This window comes from Rhinatrema bivittatum, chromosome 8 (assembly GCF_901001135.1).
Source record: "Rhinatrema bivittatum chromosome 8, aRhiBiv1.1, whole genome shotgun sequence".
NCBI classification, from domain to species: domain Eukaryota; kingdom Metazoa; phylum Chordata; class Amphibia; order Gymnophiona; family Rhinatrematidae; genus Rhinatrema; species Rhinatrema bivittatum.
Genome location: NC_042622.1, coordinates 201,656,574 through 201,681,619, shown reverse-complemented (window position 1 = coordinate 201,681,619; position 25,046 = coordinate 201,656,574). Strand labels below are relative to the sequence as shown.

Below are 25,046 nucleotides of genomic sequence, written 5' to 3'. Positions count from 1 at the left end.
AATCTGAATTACTTGTTTGAAGCTCTCTGCCTTTCCCACGTGACTGAGAAAAGGATTGTTTATTTGTAAAAACCCACTCTCGCTCCATAAGCTGGCTCTCATTACGTCCTGAGAGCTGACAGGAGGGGGATTCTTTTGAATGTTCCTGGACTTCTTAAAAATGTTCTTTAAAGTCAAGAGCAAGGCCTGCTTGTAAAAAGCTTCCTGGAAGCCCGAGCAGATGCGCTTACTCTTGAGAGGCTACAGAACGAAGAACACATGGAACGAAGAACACATGGAAAACCCTAATCAGGAAAAGTGTTAATAAGCCAGGAGGAGCAGAGATACCGACGTGATAATTGTTGGGGAGACCCATAGACATCCAAGCCATGCCATTGGTTGTTCGCAGTTGCAAACGAAAGTGGCTCAGCTTCAGATCCCTCCACTCCCTGTCGTACACGGCAGTGAATGGAGCTTGGGCGCTTTCCAAATGGGCTGGAGGTCCACAGAGTAGGAGGAAAGGCTGTCAGGTTAACAAATATATAAAATCATTTGACCTACCTCTCCATTACCAGGGCAATCCCCATTTCCAAAGGTACTGGTAACCACCAGAAGAAGGGTTTCTTTCTCTAGGTCACTGAACTTATATTCATCCATACAGAGGATCTGCAAGAGACAAACAGAGTGAGGAAAACTTGCTAGTGGAGGTGAACAGTCTGTTAGCTGAGGATTAATTCTTCCGGTCTGTATGGAAGCTATAATCAGAAGTGGCAGTCTTCAGTGCTTCTAGATAACCAGGTCAAACAGTTTTACTCAGTTATATACTAAACAATCTTTGGATTATGGGACATATAATAAAGCTTTGATAATGCACGATATGTGACAGGAATGAACCTCACTCATAAGCCAGGGGATGTTGAGTGTGAGTTTGCGCTTTCCATGCCCCCCTCACTATTTCCCTATTAGCTTCTGTTGGGTTCTTCCAAGAGACCCAGACTGACCTCTGTAGGAGATGGGATATTGGGCCCGATGAACCACTGGCCTTGTACCAGTGTGGCATTTCTTATGTTCTTCTTACCCACGTGACCCCCTTGGTTTTATCTGCATAGAGCCTGAGTTTTTTAAAATGTACCCCGTAATATCTGAAGACCTTTTGCGCTTGTGGAGCTTGACCAAGGGCACGAGGACGGTAGCACAGCTCAGATCGTACCTGCAGATAAGAATCTCCCTCTTACCTTAGTACTGAAGGCACAGTTGAACAAGGCGCAGAGCTTCTTTGCCAGGGTTTCTGATTTCCCAGTCTCTGTTGCATACAGTACAGTTGCCTTTGGTCTAGCTGCCATGGACTTTCGCAATAGCACCGAGGCAAAGAGCACTGCCCTGAGAAAATTCAAACATAATTCGGACTCTCAAATCCAGTAAATAGTCTCACGTCATTTAAAGCAGCAATACCAGCCTCATTGTTTAAGGCATTTCAAATGACAATAAAAAAAAAAAAAGAGAGAGAGAAGAATCATGAAGCTGCCCCTTACTATTCTGAATTTGTTTTTAATTCCCAAAGAGAAATAAGTTGCTCACAGTTTTTGGAAAGGTTTCGCCCACCCAACCACTCCCACCATTTTAAATGGAGATCCATGGGGGCCCTGCTGTGCTGATCCTGACCGGAGCCTCACGCTAACAACACGCCAAGAAGGGGGCAAGCTTCAGATGGGACAAAATCTGGTGATACTTCTTAACTTGTGGGCTTTTGCCCTTGGTCTCACCTCCTTTTTCAGGTGGGGTGTTTATCCGTGGAAAACGATGTGTGTAGAGTTGAACATGCAGTCTACAGTTGCTATTTTCTCCCCCTCCCTCCCCCAGTGACCTAAACACAGCGCAGTGAATGCCTCCTTAAAATATGGCTGGAACTGTCTGCATTATGGCGCAACACGTGTGTACTTGTGAACGCACTGAGGGATGGTAATTTTCAGAAAAGGCCAATGTATGCAGGTTAAACCAATCTTGACCCATGTAATATCGCTTCAAAAAGTGCCCTCATAAAAGTCAACAGTAGTGCAAAGAGTTGAAGAATAAGCCCAGGAAAGGGAGTAGTGGTTCTGTATCGAAGTGTGCACATATTGCATTCCAAAAGTCATCAATTTGGACAAGAAAAAGAAAGAAGACTCCAGAATAAGACCCAAGAAAGAATCACCAGAGAAAAGAAAGAGATGATTTAGTATTTGGAAGAACACTCTTATTGTTGTTTTGGATGGTGGTGGTGCTACATTAGCTGTGGGGCATCTCCTGGAGATTGAAGAAACATTCATCAGCTTAGAAACTTACTTTGCCAAAACATTAAACTTGATTTCCTTTTTCTTTGCTCTACAGTGCTTATCTTGCCACACATGGGTTCTCCAGGGGTCAATCTGGAAGACATGAAGTACAAATTAAAGCAAGTGCATGAAATTATTTTGTGACTTGTTTGCTCCTTCTTGGACTTCCAGCTCAATCAGAATCAGCCGAGGGGCTGCGGCCTTTTCTCCACAGATCTGGAGTGAGGGGTAGAGGAAGTCACGGCCTACACAACTAATGGGCCTCCTTAACTATGCAACTCCTGCCATCCTTGGGGGGCTGTGAATGCTACTTCTGCAGCATTCACATCCCCAGCTGACTCAGGAGAGCAGAAGTAAAAGAATAACTTAGTTTAAAAGTTCAGGTACTACAAAGTCACTCTTAGAAGGTCGGAGCAATTTAGTGATTTTGACCCAGTTTTATGAAAGGGTTTCTCCTGTAATCTTCTCATGAAAATCCTTTCATAAATCAGGTGTTTTGGCCTGCAGTGTTGCTATTGCTATAAAAGGGACCATTTTTCCATTTTAAAGAAATAGAAAAGGAAGGCAAAGGCACTGATTTTTAAATCTTTAAAATCTTCTTTAAGTTCATTTTTTTTAAATGTAGTTTTCTTTCCATCCAGAGCCTCTTGCTTTCTCCTTCCATTTGGATCTAGTCAAGACCTGTCCCAATGGGAAGACTGAGCCTTGGACTATTGAACCATCGATTGTGGGTTTTTCCTCTGTAATGTCTTTTGCTTCCTCGTCCTTGATCCAAGCTTCCTGTCCATGGGGCATGAGTGGGGGCCTCCAAGGACGACACAGCTCCAGCCACTCCCCCCACCCCTTCTACCCATTAAGAGCAACTCTGAAGGGCTCGACTCTACGCAGAGGCAATCAGCAGATGTCACGCAATGCACTTCAGTACTCATTACCAAGGCATTGGGAGGGCTGCCTGCAACTGAGCTGCCAGGGCGGCCATTTTTACTGATTTTTAAATTCCTTTATCTCCTGCCAGAGAATTAACAGGAGTATGGCAGTTGAGATGGAGTTTGCCATATAGGATCATTTTTCGTAGAAATCAGTACAGTATCACACAGTAGTGCCAATGCTATGCTGACTGTCCAAACTCAGGATAATCCAGTAGAGCACAAATAAGCCTCTGTGTGTGAGGCAAATGAGCTTTAACAAAATTCCATGTCATCGTGGGATATCAGCTCAGGCCTGGTTTTCTGACTCACCTCTCAATATAACCCCCTGCTTTGTGGCTTCCTAACCTCATGTCATTGTGCGGTGTAGGTCAGGCCTGGTTTTCTTTATCTCCCATGTCAATGCAGAAAGGAGGAGGATGAGAAGCAAAGTGCATGAGGGATGGGTATTAAAAAAACCAGGGCAGAGCTGCAGTCTCACAATGGTATGGATGGAGCTGGACTGGCAACCGGGCACAGAGTGAATGCCAACTTCCACTACGCCATGTCTGAAGCTTTGGAGGCAACATCTGAATGTTCTCACTTTGCCAGCTGACGCGAGCAAGGACTTGCAAGAAAGTGAGAATGGCCTCACCTGGTAATAGTAGAAGGGCGTGAGAACATAGTTGAGCATCTCCTGGTGAAAGACAGGGGTAATGCTTCCCGACATCGGAGGCACGAGCCAAACCCAGTCGGCGGGGCAGCCTCCTCGAAGGCGGTACTCATTCTGCATGTGTTTCATGAAAGACTCCACGGCCGAGTGGTGGTCCATGATGGTGACGTTGTGTTTCTAAACATGCCCAAGATTAAATGGAGGCCAAAATTTAAAATACAGTCTGATGACCAACCCATTGACATTTACCAAAAACAGAAAGAATAATATTCTGCAAGAGGGAGCTCAGCTAATAATTAATTTGGGGTTCTGCAGCTGCTGCATTTTTTCCAGGCAACAGTCATTAAGAAAGAAATTAAATTTGACATCTATCACAAAACCTTTCTACATTTTTGGCAGTTAGAAGACAATATCAGTCTGTGGTCATGTTTGCAGCTTGCCATGATAACCCTCTGCATCTCCATTAACATCAGTGGTGGTGATGGTGAATGCATACTGCCAGGGCTGATGTTTGCAAGTTGTCGTGAATGGTTGGCGCTATACAATTAATTGCACTGCCTTAACACTTACACCGGGCAGCAGAGACATACTGTATTTTTACTATTAAAAAAATAATTATTATAATGCCTACAAAAAAATGAAATTTAAATGTTGAGTCACCTGGAAACTATGAAGGACGGCGATATTAATCTCTACGACGGCTCTGTCTTTCCATAGAGAAGCCAGCCTGTGCGTTTCCAGGCCCATTCGTCTGCCTATTTCCTGCATGCAGAAAGAAGAGAAAGCATTTAGTAAAGACCTTCACGTGTTCCAAATGCTCTGTCTTCTGTGAGATACAGGCCTATTATTAGCTGAACATGACCTTCATTTGGAACAAAGTTTAAGGCAATGCAAACTGTCGTGGTGTTTTAGCATCAGAAAGACAGCTCTGCCAGCAGTGCAGTACTTCCCCTAGTAGTGCCCAGCATTGTCAGCACGTAAAACACAGGACCTCCCCGCACTGCAGTACTTCCCCCGGCACCAACTTGTACAGTCAGCACTGGAAGGACATCGTTACCAGCGCTGGAGCAGCTCCCACAGTAATCCCTAGCATGCCAACATAGGAATAACAGGCCCTCTCGTGCTGCAGACCTCCCAGCGTTCTAACTTGTAACGTCAGCGCAGAAGAGGCAGCACCTTCCCCAGCACTGCCCTGCCATGTCAGCATTCTGCATATAGATACGCAGCTCTTCCGTGCAGTAGAAAGATCTGCTTAGAAGATTTATTACTTCAAGTATGTTGTAGCGTTGCACGTCGCAGAAGTCTCGAACACCGATTTCTGTCCCCATGTACCAGCCGTTGAAAGGACAAGCTGGGAACTCTAGGCCGCCTACTTCCAGAAGCATGTTGGACACCGCAGGCAGCGCAAACCACTTCAGATCCAGCTCTTTAAACCACTCGTACCTTTTGCAATGAGAAGTTGTACATGTTACCTATATGCCTTGTTTGTACTCCCACGTGGGATAAAGTAAATATTAGCTTTAAAAATTTTAAAGAGCAAATAAGTAAATTATATGTTTAACAGTCATTTTTTTTTTCATTATTACAATCTATTTGCTATACAATGTATAAAAAATATCTATTATGTTTCTTCTCACCCTAGTCTTTCCAATAAGATATAGTGCAACTTACTGGACATTTTAAGATCAATAATCTATACAGAGCATTATGCTCACCATGAATGTTTCATTTCCATACAGTATATTTCCTCACGATCAATAATTTTGATTACTTGTTGACGATATGTTCCGTAAGTGTTTTTAGAGATATATAAAGCCCAGGATAAGAAATAACATAGGATTTATCTGCCATTTGAAAAAAATCACTACTGTGGATATGTATCGGTTGAGTTAATTTAATAATATTCTAACATAAAACTCATAATTTGACAGTCAGGGGTTACTATATCATCATTCTTATTAAAAGAAGTAATATTTCATGAGTAGATTCATCATAAAGTCAAGTCTTACTTGGGATGCTCCATTGACACCTCAAGAACAAGGTCTGGGGGGATTTCAAATAATTCTGGGTCTTTTCCATCTGCTTGGAGAAGCAAGGGGAGTATATCAAAGCGTCCGTTCTTGGGTCGCCATCCCAGCTCAATGCACAGCTGAAAGAAAGCAGAATTTCTTTAGCAAGAAAGAGTTGCTTCACTATGGAAAAGATCTCTATATAGAGTTATAGAAGCTGCAAGAAAACCAGAGGTTCATTGAGTTCGACCTTCTCCTCGCTACTCAGTTAACGTAATAATCTCATTGCAATATCACAGACTCTACTTGGCCTCCAGCTTTTCCCCGACACAGTTACTGAGCAGTGAAGGGTAAGGCCGGAGATCAAATAGGGTTTACAATACTGCAACAGGAATATACAATGAGCAGATTGGATGGGCCCTATGGACCTTATCTGTTGTCATAGTCACTGTTTCTATACTAATTCAGAACACAATTTTATTATTTTAAATCCTTTGCATTGGTAAGCAGTGTTCCTCCATCATCCTGCCCACAATCCCGCCAGTATGAGGGGGCAGCAGAGCCCATCCTCCGGCTGCCAACTGCTGGGGCTCATCTGCTGGCACTGCAAACGAGTTTGGAATTCACAGGCTGGCTCTTCCGACTGCTGATCCTGTGATGCAAGAGATCAGCGGCAAGAAGTGCCGGGCTGCGAGTTTAGAGGTTGCTTGCGGTGCCAGCAGACGAGCCCCCAACAGCTGGCAGATCTACCACTGAATTAGTTGGTGCAGAGCGGGGGGGGGGGGGGGCGAGGGATAAGATGGCAGGGGTGATTGGATGCTGGGGGGGGAGGAGGGGTGCCAGAGGCAGGAGGTATGGATGCGGAGGTGGGCAAAAGCCAGAGGGAAAAGATGGTGGAGGTGGGGTTATGTGCAAGAGGAAGGGGCTGTGAATGCAGGAGAAGAAAGGGGAAGCATGGCAGGGGACAGATGCTGGGGGACATAGGGAAAAGGCAGAGGAGGGCAGATGACTGGCAGAGGAGAGTGGATGCTGGGGAAGAGAGAAATCAAGGGTTGATGGAGGGACAGGGCAAGAATGGGAAAGGAGGCATTTCATATTTTACTACCATAAGTTAATATTACTTTAATCTGTTTATGATTGTAAACCGCTTTGATCAAGTTTTGTATTGGTAAAATGGTATATAAATATTTTTAAATAACTAAATAAATAGATAAATATTAGCAATCGCCACCCAGGAAAAGGATCTTAGCGTCAATGTGGACAACGTGCTGAAATCCTCAGCTACATGTGTGGGGGTGTTCAAAAAAAATCAAATAAAATGTCAGGGAACATTTGGAAAGGTGTGGAGAATGGAATGGAGACCATTGTATTACCTGGCAATGGGTCCAGAGTGCAAACCCACTTTCAGGTGAGTTTTAAAAGTGCCAAGTCGGACCAGCGCAAGCCGAGCGGATTTAAAACGCCTCCTGGATATGCGCGCACTTGAACGAAAAGTTCAGAAAGAGGGGTGGGAGTGGGCGTGGTCTGAGCAGGGCAGGGCGTCCCTGGATTTTAACTGGAAATCTGCGCGTAAATACTTTCATGCACAGGCACGCACCTGGGGCCCCTCCCACGTGTAAATTGTCAAGCGAAAACTTCTAGGCAGGGCTAACAGGGAGGAAGAAAGGGTATTAAACTAGGGAGGGCCTGGAAGTCCTATCCCTTACCTGGGTGAACTAGGAGCGAACTGGGAAAACCGGCAATGGCGTCGGCACGCGCGCCTTTTAAAATCCCCCCCACTTACGCGGAAGAAGCGGCATTTGCATGCACGGGTGCACACGGTCAAGCAATTTTATAACATAATCTTCCCACTGGTACGAACAGCAGATTTAAAAAAAAAAAAAAAAAAAAAAAAACCCCAGGGAAAATATTTTTTCCTTCAACTTGCAATCAAGCTATGGAATTTGTTATCAGAGGATGTGGTGGGGGCAGGGTTTAAAATGGATTCGGATAAGCTGCTGGAGGAAAAGTCCATGATCAATTATTAGCCAGGTCGATTGAGGGGGAAGTCTCGGCTTATCCCTGGGAATGAGCAAGAAGGAATTGCATTTAAGAACATAAGAGCATAAGAACATAAGAACATGCCATACTGGGTCAGACCAAGGGTCCATCAAGCCCAGCATCCTGTTTCCAACAGTGGCCAATCCAGGCCACAAGAACCTGGCAAGTACCCAAACACTAAGTCTATTCCATGTAACCATTGCTAATGGCAGTGGCAATTCTCTAAGTGAACTTAATAGCAGGTAATGGACTTCTCCTCCAAGAACTTATCCAATCCTTTTTTAAACACAGCTATACTAACTGCACGAACCACATTCTCTGGCAACAAATTCCAGAGTTTAATTGTGCGTTGAGTAAAAAAGAACTTTCTCCGATTAGCTTTAAATGTGCCCCATGCTAACTTCATGGAGTGTCCCCTAGTCTTTCTACTATCCGTGGGATCAGCCGGTACTTCCTTGGCCACTGTTGGAGAAGGGATTCCGGGCTCGGTGGTCTGACCCAGCATGGCACATCTTATGGTTCTTACGTGGAGTGAGAAAAAAAAAAAAAACCGAGATGGCAATGAATGGAAGAGAGATGGAGTCAAAGAGGGAGAAAGATGGAGCCTGGGAACCTGGCGGCAGCAGCGGTTAAGTGGCGGCGCTACGATGGAAACGGTTGGGTGGGGGGGAGGGGGAGTTTACAAGCCACACAAGATGGCGGACTGCCTCCCCTCTCCACTCACTTGCAAACGTTACGTGTGCTGTAGTGGTGCATATCTGCTGCACACATCTCAGAAACAAATTAGAGGGAGCATTGTAGGCTGCAACCAATTTTGCTGCAGGGAACAAAAAATCCTTTCCAGTGCCAAATATGGTAATTAGACTTAATTAGATAGAGACTGGCACTGATGCATAATGAGTTAGGTAGACGTATGTACAGGAGGCGGGGGTCTTTTTTAATGGAAAGGAGGCTCTTGAATTAGGGCATCATTGGACGAGGGCTAAAGGCCGTAGACTAGACTGAGGAGTAAGGGAATATTCCTTTACCGAGAGGGTGGTGGATGCATGGAACAGCCTCCCCCGTGGGGGAGGGGGAGGCAAGGACAGCAACTGGATTCAGCAAAGCCTGGGACCAAGCACAGGGGATCTCCGAGGGTGCGGCAGGGGTTGTAGAGCTGAGCAGGGTTGTGCATGGGTAGACAAGAATGGCCATATGGCCTTTTTCTGCTCTCATACTTTTATGTATACTAGGCTAACATCTGTTAAAGATACAAGCGTTCTGGGCAACTAAGGTCTTTCCCTCAGTTGTTTTAAGAAGCAGGTCTATTAGCTTGCTAAATGCAGAATCTGTACTGTACCCAAATATTAAAGAACTAAATACAGATAATACAGAGATATAAATTTGGCAGGCTAACCTAGTGCTACTTCCTTTAGCTCATCGTACCTATCAATCCCCTTTTTCTTCAAAATCTAGTCTCATTACTAGGGATATGCAGAAGTTCTGTTCAAACTAGAATCAGGCCAGGTGGATTTCAGCCTAGTTTGCTTCTTCAGAACCCTATAGATTTGGCTGCACTCAAGGGCATTCGCTGAGAACCTCTGCAAAACGCACGGCAGGCCCAGAGAAATCCACAATTACCTTCAGGATTTGCACAAACTGTACATTTCTTTTTTTTAAAAGTTTGAAAACTAATTAGATTGTTGTCAGATTCTGGGCAAGCTTGTCAAATTAGCTCCTGAATGGATTTTCATTATGACAGTGGTTCCCAGTCTTGTCCTTTTGACCCCGTAGCCAGTTGGTTTCCCAGCATTCCCACAATGAATATGCATGAGATAAATTAGCATACATATGGAGACCCAGGATATGCTAATTAATCTTATGCATATTCTTTGTGGATAGTCTGACAACCCAACCGGCTGAGAGGTCAATAGGACAAGTTTTGGAACCATTGTGTTTCGCTCTCCATCACAGTCTATTTTTTTTTTCTCAGTTTGGGCACCAGGTTTTCCACACACCTGAGTAAACTCCACACTAGCTGGATCTCCCAAAATGGACCCATCTGGCATTTGGTAGCCGGCATACCGGATCAACTGGCTGTTCCACACTCGGAAATCATGTTTGCCGTCAGTCCTTTGTGGGAAAACTGTGATGGCAGACCTAAAGACAGAACAGGAAGCAAATGTGATTGAAAGAGATTTAATATAATGCCTCTTCTGTGAGTTACTGGTGAAAAGGGAATATTAGATTCACTTGGACAAATTGAATTATTTGATTCAGGCTTTTACGTCCAGTTGAGGTATGAAGAGAAGACATATTGGCTGTGATACAGATTTTGATCCTCTTTCTGTACTACTACAATCACAAAACGATTACTCCTGCCGAACTGCTAAATAAGATAAACCAGGTATCATTAAATAATATGAAATAGGCTGCTGACGGACCAGAGGCTTATAAATAAGAGATAGGAATCTGCAACAAGTCCGTCATTCGTTTCATGAATCATTTCTCTGGAAGTTGCTATCTGTCACCTTTTTGTAACAATCTTGCCAGTTCTTTCAAAAGGAAAGGACAAACAAAATGGTAGATTCTCATGAAGCTGATGGCCAGTTTTAGGAAAATGTAACCTAAAATTGGTGAAAACGTTTCCTTAACTTTGCATCTTTGCTGCCCTTTGTAGATGCTCTCTTGGCATGGTACCTTAAATTCACAATTATCCGGGGGGGAGTTACCTTATTTTATGTCCCCTCCCAACTCAAATAGCCCAGTTATTGCACCAAGAGTCCTCAGCTCTCCCTGCAGAATCGTGCGGTCGTGGGTGTGCTGTAAGGCCGGCCACCAGATGTTGCTGCTGCATGATGACTGGATCTCCCTTATTCCCCCCCCCCCCCCAGGGCTGTGAATGCCTGCCCCCACAGAACACCAGCCCTGGCTGGCCAAAGGAGCTGAGGCTGGCCCCAGGAATCAAACCCGGCTCTGACACACACTGCAGGCAAATACATAACTGAGCTCATGTTGTGGAGCCGACAGAAAAGGAAGGATATGACATGAGCGTTGAGCAGTTCCTTAATGAAGGATAGGGTATGATCCTAGGCAAGAAGTCTCCCCAGTCTCAGAACTGTCAACTAACTCCACACAATCAAACACAGTTTGAGTTCAATCTCTACTGGTAAATCTATCCTGCAAGCATTCTGGGTTTATTGTCCTGCACCTCCTTAATGCAAGGCTGTATGTTCCCAAATGCTTAAAAATAAGAAGCTAATAAATACCAGTAAGGGCTGAAAGCATCACTGTTAATTTGGCATTTGTGGCAAGATTGCCACCAGAGGAATGAAACTGGGACTAAGTATAGGCAGGAGAATGGAGAATAAGACCTAAAAAGCAAAGCAAGAATGGTGCCTGATCTTAACAAAGAGAGAAAAACCCTGTAATGAAGCTAAAGGGAATTAAGCTCATCTTCACCCTGCTTCTGACTGGCTTCTTGGGCAAGAGCTGTAGCCAGTTCCAGTGACTACCAGCCTCTCTGGGTTATCCTATAGTTTCTCAGAATGGGTTATTTCCTAATACACTGGGAGGATCCGAAGAGGAATATGCAGCAGGCTTACCAGAGGCCTCTAGTGCTCAAATCTGTTTTCTGACCCCCACCTCCTACTCCAACCAGTCAGGATTTCAGAATATCCCTAATAAATATGCATGCGGTAGATCTGCATGCACTGCCTCCAGTATATACAAATATACAGCATCTCATGCATATTCATTAGGCTGGTGGTTTTCAGGATATTCCCAATACATATGCATGAGAACTGCATGCAAATCTATCTCATACATCTTCATTGCAGCTATCCTGAAAACCAGACTGACTGAATGCCTCCTAAAGGCTGGGTTGAGAACCTCTGCATTAGGGCTATCCCGAAAAACCGATGAGCTGGGGAGGGGAGAGGCCCAAGGACCGGTTTGAGGGATAAGCTATTCAGTCCAGGGTTTGCTCCATTGCATGCCTAGCTTTGTAGTTCTGCTATTCTAGTAAATCAGAACTAAGAGGCAGAATATTATCGAAAGAACCACCAAGATGTAGTGACACCAAATACATTTTATATATTTGAGACCGTCATAAAACAAAAGAGCTTACCCAAACTCACTTATGAGCAGTGAATCGGTGCTTCAATTATTTGTAGCTCAGACTTATAATCATAGATCTTTTACTGACGTGCAATACTATTTTTCAGAATTTGTTTTGTTAAAAATTGTTTATAATTATTTTGTGCAAAAGGATAGAGAAAGATCCCATATAATGACACGTATCTTTTGAAATTTATGGCAGAAGTCCATGGAAAGAAGCCATACAGATGCTAAGCCCAACACGCTTCGTCTTTTGTTTTATAGTTCTTCCTCAGGGGCGGTTTGTCCGGGCAGTCCTATGGCTCAAGCTTTTGTGTCTGGTAAAATGGATTTCCTCGTAAATACAGCACCTCATAGACTGCGAGCAGTCAGAATGCTTCTCCGCCAATGAAAGTTTGGGTTTGTTATTATCTTTTGTCAAGTCAATGCTATGAGGTAAAAGAGCTCCTCCCCAGCCCTGCCCCCCTCCCCCCGGGCGATGGCTTTTCTCAGGGCTCGGAGCCATCTAATCTACAGGAGATCTGCACCTACAGCCTTTCACCTTTCCACTAAACTTACCAACAAGGGCCGGTAAACCAAAGCCAGCCTTCCTCTGCTTTTGTCTGCAGAATGCTCTCAGCCTTGGTCATGTGTTGGGTTTTTTAACACAATGTCGGGCACCGTCCACAAATTTATGCCCCTGGGCAGGGTACGATGCTGGCGCAGTGTTACAGAAGACGACGACATGTGTCCCTGTAGTATTTCCAAAGCTCGAAGCACCAAAATAGTGGACTGAGGTGTGGCCTTCAATGATTCCGGCAGCTTCCTCTTCTAACCCGCAAGCCTCCCTATTCCACATTTTATTGAGGGGATACTAAATAAGAACGAAAATAACCTCTCGTTTTTTTTTTACATCCTATAATATTTATTTACATATCCCTTCAACAGAGAAAGAGCAAAGGGGGATGGAGAAAGGAGATGGGAACAGTGCACGACGTTGGGCGTAAACCGCTGTGCTGCCCTGTGTCTCCGAAGGGTGCCAGGGCTCTGGCTAAAGAGAGCCAACCAAGGGAGCATGCTGCAACCCTGGAAACGCCGGCAGGGGGACGACGACAGGGGAATCAAAAGGCGCGCCTGACGTACCTTATGTTGCCGTTGTTCGTGGCGTATCTGAGATGGCGGCAGATATGTTCAAACATCTCTTTAGCGGTGGTAGATTTACGGGCGTCAAACACCTGCCGATTCAAAAAAAATAGAAACCAGTAACGTGCCAGCAGGAGGGCTAGGGGCGGCGTCTTAAGCTTGTTGTCCCACCACCACCCTAAAGAAATGTTTGCCCCTGCCAGAGAAGCTGCTTGGAGGGTAATTTTCCAAGTTGCCCGTGTTGGTGCAGAATCGGTGGGCAGTTTCTAGCCACAGAGTTTGCACCAAGTTGTCCAAGTGAGAATATGAGAATTAATCCCAGGAAAACCCGCCACCGACGTTCATGCCCTGCTAACTTGTGCCGGCAGGTCTCCCAAGGAGAAACAGGCGCACACTTTGATAAACATGGAAATGTATGTGCGTACGTGCAAGCTCCTCCCCAGCCCTGCCCCCCCGGGCGATGGCTTTTCTCGGTTCCGAGCATAACTTTACCCTCATACAGGGAGAGCAATTAAAAAAAAAAAAAAAAAGCCCTTTTCCACAGGTAAAGTACAGCTTTACCAAATGGAAAGGGCTTTGAAAATGGTTTAGAAGTAGGGTTTTATTTAAGAAAAAGCCTGAGTTAACGCCACTCTGTGATTTGATCCAAGTCTTTTGAAAGGTAAACAAAAGAATGCATTTGGCAAATCTGTCATGGCTAAACCATTTCAGAACTGCAATCGCTTGGAAGCCAGCGGTCCACCGGGGTTAAATCTGGCTCGGGTACGGCAGAGGTGTAAAAAGCTCATTGGTGATCTATGTGACATAGGCTGGTCATTTCCCAAAGGACAAGTAATACAATCCACCATCATAATTTGTCACCTTTGCTGCCTGTCTTGGTGGAGAAGTCAAAGATTGTACAGGCTAGGGCTGCCGATTAGCTGCATTTTTCAGGGCGGGTTTATCCTATCCTCATTTTACCCCATCGCACGTATGAAATTATAGCTCTAGCAGGGTAAATCAGACTGTCCTGAAAAAAATGGGGCCGACTGGCCACCTCAGCACACACATGGAGTCTGAACGATCCTCCGGTCCCTCCAGAGCGGGGTTAAGGACCTATTAGCAGGACAGTCAGCTGGAGAAGCTTGCACAGCCACCTCCTATATTGTGTCTCTTTGATGGGTAAATGGAGGACTGCAGTCTTCAGCGCATGAGCACTAAATTCACTAGAAAAATACATTAAAAATAAACAAACAAAAAAAAAAATCCAGCAATGTTCTTTAGTTGGCCAATTCTCCGGATTGAGTACAAATTCTATCAAGTTGTACATACCGCCATCGTAGCTCTGTATGTAGACACAGGGCAGATCTTAAATTTAGACTCTTACGTCCTACTTATCAATATCCTGTGCTTTTTCATAAATGTAACCCCTCATAGTCTGCTTTCTGTTGGAGGAAATGCAGAATCGGGGGCTCACTTCTTCACACGTGCAGGAGCTGAGGTTCCCCAGGTTTCGCAGTCAGCGCTTCACATTTCTCCTGATTTGGCTTTATTGGGATGCTGGGATTCGTATTCAGTTTCAAGGCAATTGAAAACTTTGTTCAACTTTTAGAATCCGCTAGATTCACCGTTGCCCAATCTTGGAAGGGGAGACCTACCTTGGACAGCTGTAAATCTCAAGTATTTGAGATAGCCCGGATTGAAAAGTTGTCGCACTCTCTGAAAGGCTCTCTCAAGTTATATGGATGAGAGGTTTTGGTCATATTGGTCTATTCGGTCTTAATATGCCCTTTTGTATTTTTGATCTTAAATGTTTTGAGTGCTGTACTGGATAAGTGGTTTCCTAGTACTTGAGCCTTAATTATTTTTAATGTATAGTTGTTTGCTGCTCCTGATATCGATATTCCTTTTGTTTTATTCCACGTTATGTAACACTTATACAGATGCATATTGTCCAGTTACATTTTGTGTATGTTTACCTTTAGAATAAAAATTTATATAAAAAAAAAAGTTTTACATAATACTTCCACATTTACCTTTTTGATTAAAAAAAATGAATCCTTGGAAATAAGTAATATAAGAGAATAGGAATCCCATATTTCCTATTCCTTCTACAGCTGTTTGCTGAACAGAAGTGCAGACCCTCCAGATAACAAGTGCTGTGCACGGAGCTTTCTGAATGGAGGGATGAGGCTGCAGCTGCTTTCTGATTGGCGGCTCGGTAATTAAAACTTGAGCAGGAAGCAAGCAAATGAGGTCATTTTCTGCAAACCTTCTCTGGCACCCTTTGTGCTACCTGCTGGAAAAATGTAATCTGTCTGGGAGTACATCAAACTAAACCGAATTGCTGCTGAGAATAACAACATCATTTCCTGTACAGCAAGTTAGTGGTAACATCCTATGAAGTTGGGAGAGGGAGTGGTGCATCCATGCACAGCATTATAAAGCACCATGATTGATTATACCCTGCAGTACACAGAGGAATCTCTTAGTAAAAAGTTATTTTTTTCATATTAATTTTAGTTGTTTGTACCAGGAACTTTTTTTTTTCTATTTTTTTTAACCTACTGGGAATCTATGGTTATCAAATAATTTTTGTTTTCAATTGTGGATATCCCAGATCATCATTGCCAGACTTTACCAAAAATGTATACAACACCATCCTGTCAACCCACAGCTGGTGATTTTAGCGTACATTAGCTGACTTTGCCTGTTCCCTTCTTGATCAGGTGGTATCTAAGAGTTGTCCGGTACCACAGGCTTTACCTGTAAATTGGACCACTGTATTCTTCCAATGCATCTTGGGGCATTTCTCCATGCTTGCTTAGTTGCATAGATTAGTTCCCCTTCATTCAGTTGGTAAGTCCCAGTTATTTCTATCTCTTTTGTGACTGCTTCAATTCTGGACAGATGTTCTTCTATCTTTTGTCTGTAGAAGAGAGAAAGTTCAAATTCAAGAATATTAACACTAACACTATAGGCTGAAACAGGATGTCAAGTTGAGCTCATATCTGATCTTTTTCTGCTGCCAATGTTCATTTAACTGCATCCAGCACATTGCACCAGGTCTTCTGACTAAATCAAGAGTTCCCAACTCCAGTCCTCAAAAGTCACACCAATTTTTCAGGATACCACAATGAATATGCATGAGATAGATTTGCATATAGTGGAAGCAGTGCATGCAAATCTATCTCGTATATATATATTCATTGTACATACCCTGAAATCCAAGTCTCTGAGGCTCTCGAGGACCAGAATTGGAACCCCTGGACTATACCATGCAGTGTCCTGCTGCAGACTCAGAGGCACAGCATTACCTACCTAGTCCCGGCTCTCATCCCACACAGTTTAACCTAGAAACTTTCTTTCATTCACAAAGAGTCCCTTCCTTATGGACAGTGTAGACAGTGTGGTAATCCCTAGCTTGTCCTCATCCAGGCTTGTTGGGAGGTCCTTCTCTGAAGCTCCTGGAACAGTACATGAACTGACCTCTCTCGGGCCTGTCAATTAACCAATGAATACTGCATTGCCTTACAGCCACCAGCTCCAGAAAAGGCTGGATTTTAACCTTGTCCTGCCTATTCTATGCATAGGGTCTATCCAGTCCTGACCTTTATAAGGTATTACAACATGCAAAGAATCCAGCTTCCTTCGGGGCTACACTATATAGTTTTAGGTTAGCAATAAATATCCTCACTCTTTAAAGGAGTTGTAGTATTGATTGATGAAATCAATTGCTTGAGGTAAGACTTCATCAGGAAGAGCTGGTCCATCTCTGGGTTCTTTCAGCAAACCTTTGGGGTTCATTATAGATCCGTGGCAAACTTTAGACTTACAACCAAGAGCCTGAAAAACAGGTACATGTAATAAATGAATATGCAACAGACTTTGTAAGCAATGCATTCAATGGCAGTTTCTTTGGACTGAGGACATAAGGGATCCATGTAGCATTTCTGATATGTTGTAGTACTTTCCAACAAAACGTACAGCCAGGCTGAACAACTTTAAGACAGCTGGAAAATATTCAGCGTTATGGCTGCGCCAGTAAATCTATAGGCAAAGTTAGCCAGGTGTGGACTTCCCCAGGTCTCCCCCATCCAAAGTTCCTTGACACGCCAGCTTCTGGACAGGAACACAATTGGGTGATCCCATCACATCAGTTTCTCTTACCTCTTTCGCCTTATGATGCAATGTATCTTGAAGGATCGTTCCATTCTCATAATTTCTTATTTTCAAGTATCTTGGACATGCTGGGACTTTGCTCACTGGTCTGACATAATCTGGAGAATCCTAAGGAAAAGATGAAAGCGAACAAACCTTATTATCACTAGGATAAAGAAATTCAGGCGAAACTGATTTTTCGGGTGTTCTTGTCACAATTTGTTTATTGTTATTTAATACCAGAGTTGTGAGAACCTTTATAAGAAAAATGTTTGTGAATTAATTTAGTGAACTCGTACAAGAAGTTTGAAGGTTTGTCAAATGAGTTCGTAGAAATTATTTTAAATCATTATTATTAAAAAAAAAATAAATTCAAATGCGAATGCCTTGAAACTGGCGAATCTGTATCAGATTTCCAGCGGATCCGCCTAATTCACAGGATCCACAAGCTGTCAGGTTCCATGCAGGTTCCCATGAATCAGCAATTTCCTTTTGAAAATACATCAAGTCCAATGAGAATTTCTCCATCAATCCTGAGAAGAAGCCAACAAATTTGAAAGCAGCTGAAAATCTACCTAATTCGATTGTGGATCTCCAGCGCTTCAAAGAGCTCAATACAATTAGCAAAAATGCGTTAAGTTCTTTTGCTACTTTAACTCAGATTTTTTTTTTTTTTTTAAGCAATGGTACCCGCTAATTTCCACAAACTTATCATCACTCTTTTGGTTTCCTAGATGCCTCCAGGTCATAAGGGACAGGTTGACCCAGTCTGGTTGTACTCTCATTGATTTGTAGCTCCACTTTCTTTAAAAGAAACCACAGGAGGGCAGATTGTAAAGTTGCGGCAGAACTGAGCCAGGACTATGTCAGCCAGTCCCTTATGATTAGAGACGTATTTGGGGGGGTCACTTTAAGGAAGCAGAAACTGAAAACTAGACTTCTGGCTTTTGTGGAAGACGTGAAGAGAAAAACAACTTCAACAGCATTCTCCAGCACATAATTTACTGGGAAATTCTCAGAAGAAGCAAGCAAAAAAGTGGAAAGTGACCCCTTTTGCTACAGTGTTTATTTAACTAGTGAAACGCTGAGGAATGTGAAAATTTCACCATAAATTCATAACCCTGCAAATCTTACAGAATATTCATAAATATCTGTATATCCTAACACCCAGTGTTTTTTCCTTTGTCTTTTGATTCTTTAATAATTTAACCCTGCACCATCTTACTGCATTTGTATATTGTGCTTTTTCATTGTTGGTTGCCCTGGAAAAGGGCCCTGTACAAAAACCGAAATTAAATAATTGTGTGACCTACTATTTTCAATTGCAAACAGTTGTCAAGAGCAAGGGCGAACAAACAACTCCAGTCCTTAACGGCCCCCCAACCAGTCAGGATATGCCTAATGAATATGCATGACATAGCTCTGCATGCCTACTGCCTCAATTGTATGCAAATCTATTTCATCCATATTCATGAGAATTGTCCTGAAAACCCAACCATTTAGGGGCCTTGAGGACCAGAGTGTTTCACCTCTGGTCTAGAGGGTGAAGTTTGAAATGATAACATCGTCTTAACGGAATAGCAGAATCTTATTTTCATCGGTGCGACAAGGAATTGATCATACGTCTAGTTACATGACCACGCGTTCCTGAAAGAGAACGGTGGTATTAGAATCCAGCTGTGACGCTTAAGCTTTACTGACCTGCGCTGGGGCCACCAGATGTGCCATTGTGGCCTTCTTTTCATTCCCAATATGCGGCTTGGCATCTTCCTGAGCTAGGGAGCTTTAAAAAAAAAAAGCAATGGGGAGGCAAGAAAGAAATGGTCCGGTTAGAGGAGTTCTAACTCTGGGCCCTGTCCACAAGAAGCAGGAAGAAGAAAAGACACACACCCTAGCAGCTGTGAACACGGTCGATCCCAAAAAGTGCAACGACAAAAAAAAAAAAAATAATAATAACAACAGTGGCAAGCGCGTCATAGGGGCTACTATAAGGTGGTAAACACAGTGATAAAAAACCAATCAGGATGTAGAAAGAGCGTAACAAGGCCTGCCTTGTGCAGGAAATATCTGTGAGAAGATTTAAAATAGGTCATTTGGTGGGGTTTTATTGTTATTGTCACAGTTCTTTCCTGCAGCAGAAATGTGAATTTGAACTTTTTCCTTTCCCTTTCCCTTTCCTACAAGAAGGCAAATTTTACTCGGAAGCCCTTGGAGAGGCCAGGAAAAGGAGTCGGCTCTGAGAAACTGCATCCAACTGGAAAGTGGGAATTTGGGGGAACTTTGGAGAATCATTTCCATTGTTAACCTTAGTGCCCTGTAAATTGAGGTTAATTGAGCATGAGTGGATGATGGCAGGTATTGTAAATCCTGTGTAACCGTGCTGCAAGGACAGCGATAAAAGAAACTCAAAGCATTTTCTGCTGTACATAAATTGGAAACTATGAAACTTTATTGTCTTTTAAATTTAGCAAAACCAGTTCTTCCCCTCCTAACTCATTTTAACTCGTCTCTGAACAGGATAACGTATTCAACAAGAAGAACAAGTTCTCCCCACGTGCCCGGGAGCCCTTTCGCAGCTGATAACTAATAGAAGACCTCTACCAGTTGTCTTTTCTTTCTTTCACAGTTAGTAAAACCAGAAGTCTGCAAGTCGCTCCTGCTCCTGTTTTACTACAACTTATCACTCCTATAGCGCTGCTTGACATATGCAGCGCTATACAAAACACATAAGAGAGAGCCCCTTCTCAGTGGGGCTTACAATCCAAACAAAACAAACCTACAGAGCAAAGGAGACTTTGGGAATTCCACTTATAAAGAAGATTGTTAACATGAATAAGGCTGTGAGTGAGATAATCAGGGGTTAAGATTTACCAGCCTCAGAAAGATGGGGTTTTAGACTGGATTTGAATAAAGCATGATGCACCAACTCAAGAAGACAATTCCAGCAAGGAGGAAAGCACAGAGTCAGGAGTTGGCGGGGAAGGAGAAGGGCAGAGATAAAAATGACTTGCTTGATAAGTAGAGTTCATGAAGAGGAGTGTAGAAGGAGATAACAGAGGAGAGGTAGTGAGTTGCTGCAGAGTGAAGGCTCGTGTAGGTCAGTAACAGGAACTTGATCTGTATGTGGAAACAGATAGGGAGCCAATGTAATGACTTGGGAAGAAGGGTTGTACGGGTGTCGTGACTTTGGTGAAAGATGCCTGCAGATGAATTTTGGATAGATTGTAGTGGAGAGAGATGGTTCACTGGGAGACCTGTGAGGAGCAGGTTGCAGTAGTCTAATCAGGAGGTGATGAGAGACTGGATAAGGATTCTGGAATGTTTTCAGAAAGGAAGGGACAGATTTTGATGCAATAGAGAAAGAAACAACACATTTTAGCAGTGTTTAGGTTATATGTAGAGAAGAAAAGAGAGGAGTCAAAGATGACCCCCAAGGTTACAGGCTGAGGGGACATGGAAGATGACATTGTTATCACACATAAATGGATAAAGGCAGAAAGGGGAAAGATAAGGAGTTCTGTTTGGCCATGTTGAGTTTAAGAAGGCAGTGGAATATCTAGGCAGCAATGTCAGACAAGCAGGTTGATGAAATTTCTGGTGTAGATAGGTAGATCTGGGAGTAGCAGAAAAAGGTGGCATTTAATGAACACCATGGATGGAGATCAGAGCACCAAGGGAATTATTACAGAGAGAGAAGAGAAAAGGACCAGGACAAAGGATGGAGGTAGAAGAGAATCCATCAGAGGACACATCAAATGTGCAACAAAAAATCACTAATTACACTCAAAACATGGTCAAAAGCCTGATGAAAGAACCATGCCGCTGAATGTACTCACCTACCTTTAAGTTAGCTGGCTAAGTTTATCCAGCTAACTTTAGGACTTCTGTTCAGTAATTCTGAAGTTATCTGGCGACCTTAGCTGGATAACACTGAAAATCGGTGCTTAGCCAGATAAGCAGCACCACTTTGGAATGCCTCCTCCCCCGAATCCCATTTTAGCTGGATAGAAAGTTATCCTGCTATCTCATGAGCAGGGAGCACAACAGGGTTTTTAAATCTCACTATTTGCGAAGCTAAGTCTGAACTTAGCCCGACAAATGGCATTGAACATTGACCTCTTTGGGCTTCATCTATAAAGAGGTCACTGGAGACTTTGACAGGGGCTGATTCTGTGGAACGTACAAAGCGAAAACCAGTCTGAAGTAGACTGAGAATGGCTTGGGATGAAAGAAAGTCAAGACAGTGGCTGTGAACATGATATCTCATTTGAATGAGAAAGGGAGAGGGGAGATGCGATGACAGTTAGCAGGGCAGGTAGGGTCCAATGAGGGTTTCTTTCTCACAGCATGTTTGAAGGCAGCAGGAAGAGATGCAGTGGAAAGTGATAGATTGAGGATGTGACAGATGGAAGGGATAACTGCAGGGGAAATAGAGCTGGGTGGGAATGGAGTGCGTTTGGAGGAGGCGAAAACATTGGCAGTTTCCTCTGCTGCAATTTCAGAAAAGGAGCCAGAGGCATGAAGTGGGAGAAGAGGAGGCAGAGATGACCTGGTTGAGAATGCAAGACATTCTGAGGAGGGAATTGATTGTGACAAAAAGACAGTGAGGTTTGGAGGCAAGAGAGATTGTCAGATAGACATAATAGTCTTGCTTGGCAAGTGCAGCAGCAGACTGGAATAAGGTCATAAAAGGTACGCCATTCAGAAAATATTTATGTGATGTGAACATTGGCCCTGATTGACAAAGGTTTTTTTTTCAGAGGCGCATAAGAGCCCATTTGGTTTATAGGCTTTTGGTCCCACCAAGGGAGTCTTTTAAGGTCCAGGTTTTCAGAAATTCTAAAATAAGCTACTGTTTTTGTAGTCTGCATTAGGCAAAATAACCACATCCCTCACTAAAGTACTATCAGCTTCCGGAACTCTCTCCCCCTCCAGTACATTGGATCCCTCCTCTCGTTCTCCAACTTTAGTCTCACCTGGAAGGAGTTGTACTCCCATCTAACCCTATTTTATGGTTTCTCCTTTTCTTCCCCTTATTGTCGCCACTCCTACAAGCTAAAGTACATTTTCTAGGCCTCTCTCACTGCTGTATGACTCTCTCGTCCAAGTCAGCTGCTGCTTTTTTTGAAACCCAGGTTCTGTTCTTAGAACAGGTGAAAAGGACCTCAGGGACTTACACACAGGACTATTAAACCTGTGCCTGAGGGGTCACAACATTTTGGGAGCAGCAACCTTTTTCTGCCTGCCCCTATTCCAGGCCTCTGAGCCTTTTCTCTCCTGCTGCTGCCACCTCATTTCCATTCGTGTCCTGGATCTCGGATCCCTTCCCTTCTGCCACCCCTCACAGGACTCCATCTCCAGCAGCGACAGTGCAGTCCTCAGAGGGCAGCGAGCTGGGGGACTGTCAGAAAATGTCCTCCACGCTTAAGGCATCTCAGTGGCCACACCCACTCCAGACTTCTCCCCAGGAGGTGGGGTCATGGGCTGACTCGGTCCTCATATTCACTATCTTCTCATGACAGCGGAGGCAAGGTCCTGAGGTTCATGGGGAAGGAAGGGGAAGGGAAGGAATTGGAGATTAGCCAGGGGGGGGGGGGGACTCAGATCAGATGGTCCACTCTTGGAGCGGAAGGAGGGGAATAGAATCAGAGATCCACATGGGATGGGTTAGGAATCAGATAAAAGGTTCAGGGAAGGGAAGGGAAGGGGAGAATTGGATCAGAGATCTGCTGGGAGGAGAGGGGGAATTGGATCGGATGCCCCTGTTTGGAAGGAAGTGCGCACGCAGCATTTACAATGTCTAGGGGCAGCAAAGGTTGACCAGGGACCAGGACTTCAAATATAACTGCAGTACTCTTAAGGCCATCGAATTTCCAAAAACATGGTGGCAGAATAACAGTACCAGTACAGGCTAATTGACAATGTACCGCGATATGCTCCTCTGACATGAAACCAATATGCTGCCTGAGCTGAAAGTCATACTGGGTTATTTTACTGCAACGGTCACAAAATGTCATGATAGGTTTGCAATTAACCCCTGCGGCTATTGTAATGTAATATAAAAATGTTATTTTTTTTTTATAAAAACAGTCTTTCTAATATGAGAATATTCTAAATGTGGATATACAATTACCCTTGTTAGCATTGTCCAGTTCCAATTCACAATGAATGTAATAATAACTGAACTTCCTGCAGGAAAATCTTTAGTGACAGGAGGGCATAAAGGACGAGAAGGAAAGCTGCTTACCTGTGTGCTTTAAGGGGGTTCTGCTGAAGATTATTGTTAAAATCCTTTGACTGTTGAGTCTTAAAGGTTTCCTTCCAAGTTCCTGAGTGGAGCAGGAACTTCCATGGGCAGATCATTTCCGAAGCCTTGGCAGCAGCGATTACTGGGGTAAGAAATCACGGTATGGGGAGAAGGCAGGACTGCAGGAGAAAACGAGACGTTGGTCGTGAATGATCTTCCACCAGGGGAAGAATGGGAATTGCACAGCCTGTGCATTTCAGCCGAGTTCGGAAAAGGCCAGCACACACTCTGATTACAAGGAAATGAGGTTATCAAATCGAGCAAACACCCTGTATGCACCGAAGTTATTCCTTGCTCAAAGTAGAAACCACTTTCTTGTGCTAAGCAGTAGAGAATATTTCAAGGTACCCAGCGCATGCAAGTTAGAATTGTTCCAGGCTAGTTCCTTATTTGCCTAGGTAAAGTAAAGTTAAGGAAAGCTGATCCTAGTAAAAACTGGAATGGGTCAAACTGCTAGGCAATGGGATCCTAACATTCTCCCTGTTGATCATATTTACTATAGGAACGTGGCGGCAGAGCTTCCTACAAAAGAACATTTGGGTCAAGCAACAAAGAAAATGGTGAAATAAACTCCATCACAGCAGGATTTATAGATTAGCAAATTTCAATAAAGCTAACTGCATGAACCGGGGTGCCAAAGGAACCTGGCGTATGACTGAAAAATGTGAGTCATCGCATTTTGATTTAGAAAAAAAAAACTTTGTTGGACAAAGGGCTCTAGAGTAGGTTCTTTGCCTAGCTGAGGAATGACACAGGAGCGTTAAAAAAAAAAAAGTCTTTCTTACTTTTGCCATTTTCAGCTCTTTGCTATTGCAAGTTTTTAGAATCTAGCGGCTCTCTACGTTCCAGCAGCACTGGCTGCACCCCCTTTGCCTTAAAGCCTTTCTCGATCAGAATTACCCAACATGAGGCTCCATTACTCCTGGGGAGCTTTACAGAGGATGACTCCTGACAGCACAGCATGTTCAAAATAGTGCAGAATAGAACGCCACAAATTTGAGGTTAAAACAGGATTCTTTTTGCAGGTTGACACTATCAAGAACTTCCAAAGAAGGGGGATCAGTGTGGTCTTGAAAGCTCATGTGCCACATAGTCTCTGAAGAATTCTGGTCCAAAAAAAAGGACTCATGACTTGCAAAGAATCCAACACAACCTCTAGAGCTGGTCTTCCAAAACCCGTCCCGGTATCCCCTCAGCCAGTCAGGTTTTCAGGATACATTCCCTAAATAAGCACAAGATACATTTGCTTACAAATTTTCAGTATATGCACCATGCGCATTCATGGTGGATATCCTAAAAATCCGACTGGTTGAGGGGCCACTAAGGCAGGTTTGGGAAGCCCTGTTCTAGAGTTCTATCTTACAGGATCACAACAGTAAATATTTGAATGTGCCTTCTTGGGAGACAGATCAGTCTTAAAGTGGCATCTTGGATAGCAAAGGTTAGGGCAGTCTGCTGCTA

The 25,046-nt window shown here is 43.7% G+C and overlaps 1 protein-coding gene across 1 annotated transcript in view; it reads right to left on the bottom strand.

Moving 5' to 3' along the window:
* The window catches only part of NOS2 (nitric oxide synthase 2), a 47,546-nt gene that overhangs the window by 19,172 nt on the left and 3,328 nt on the right, over window positions 1–25,046 (bottom strand). Inside the window, exons 3-16 of the mRNA XM_029613535.1 lie at window positions 23,526–23,667; window positions 18,980–19,061; window positions 17,288–17,407; window positions 16,815–16,963; window positions 15,884–16,046; window positions 13,139–13,230; window positions 9,916–10,057; window positions 5,879–6,018; window positions 5,138–5,312; window positions 4,530–4,631; window positions 3,852–4,046; window positions 2,302–2,384; window positions 1,215–1,359; window positions 541–645 (exon numbers count right to left, since the gene is read on the bottom strand). Of these exons, the coding sequence (XP_029469395.1) occupies window positions 541–645; window positions 1,215–1,359; window positions 2,302–2,384; window positions 3,852–4,046; window positions 4,530–4,631; window positions 5,138–5,312; window positions 5,879–6,018; window positions 9,916–10,057; window positions 13,139–13,230; window positions 15,884–16,046; window positions 16,815–16,963; window positions 17,288–17,407; window positions 18,980–19,061; window positions 23,526–23,667 (1,835 nt within the window). The remainder of the gene's footprint in view (window positions 1–540; window positions 646–1,214; window positions 1,360–2,301; window positions 2,385–3,851; window positions 4,047–4,529; window positions 4,632–5,137; window positions 5,313–5,878; window positions 6,019–9,915; window positions 10,058–13,138; window positions 13,231–15,883; window positions 16,047–16,814; window positions 16,964–17,287; window positions 17,408–18,979; window positions 19,062–23,525; window positions 23,668–25,046) is intronic.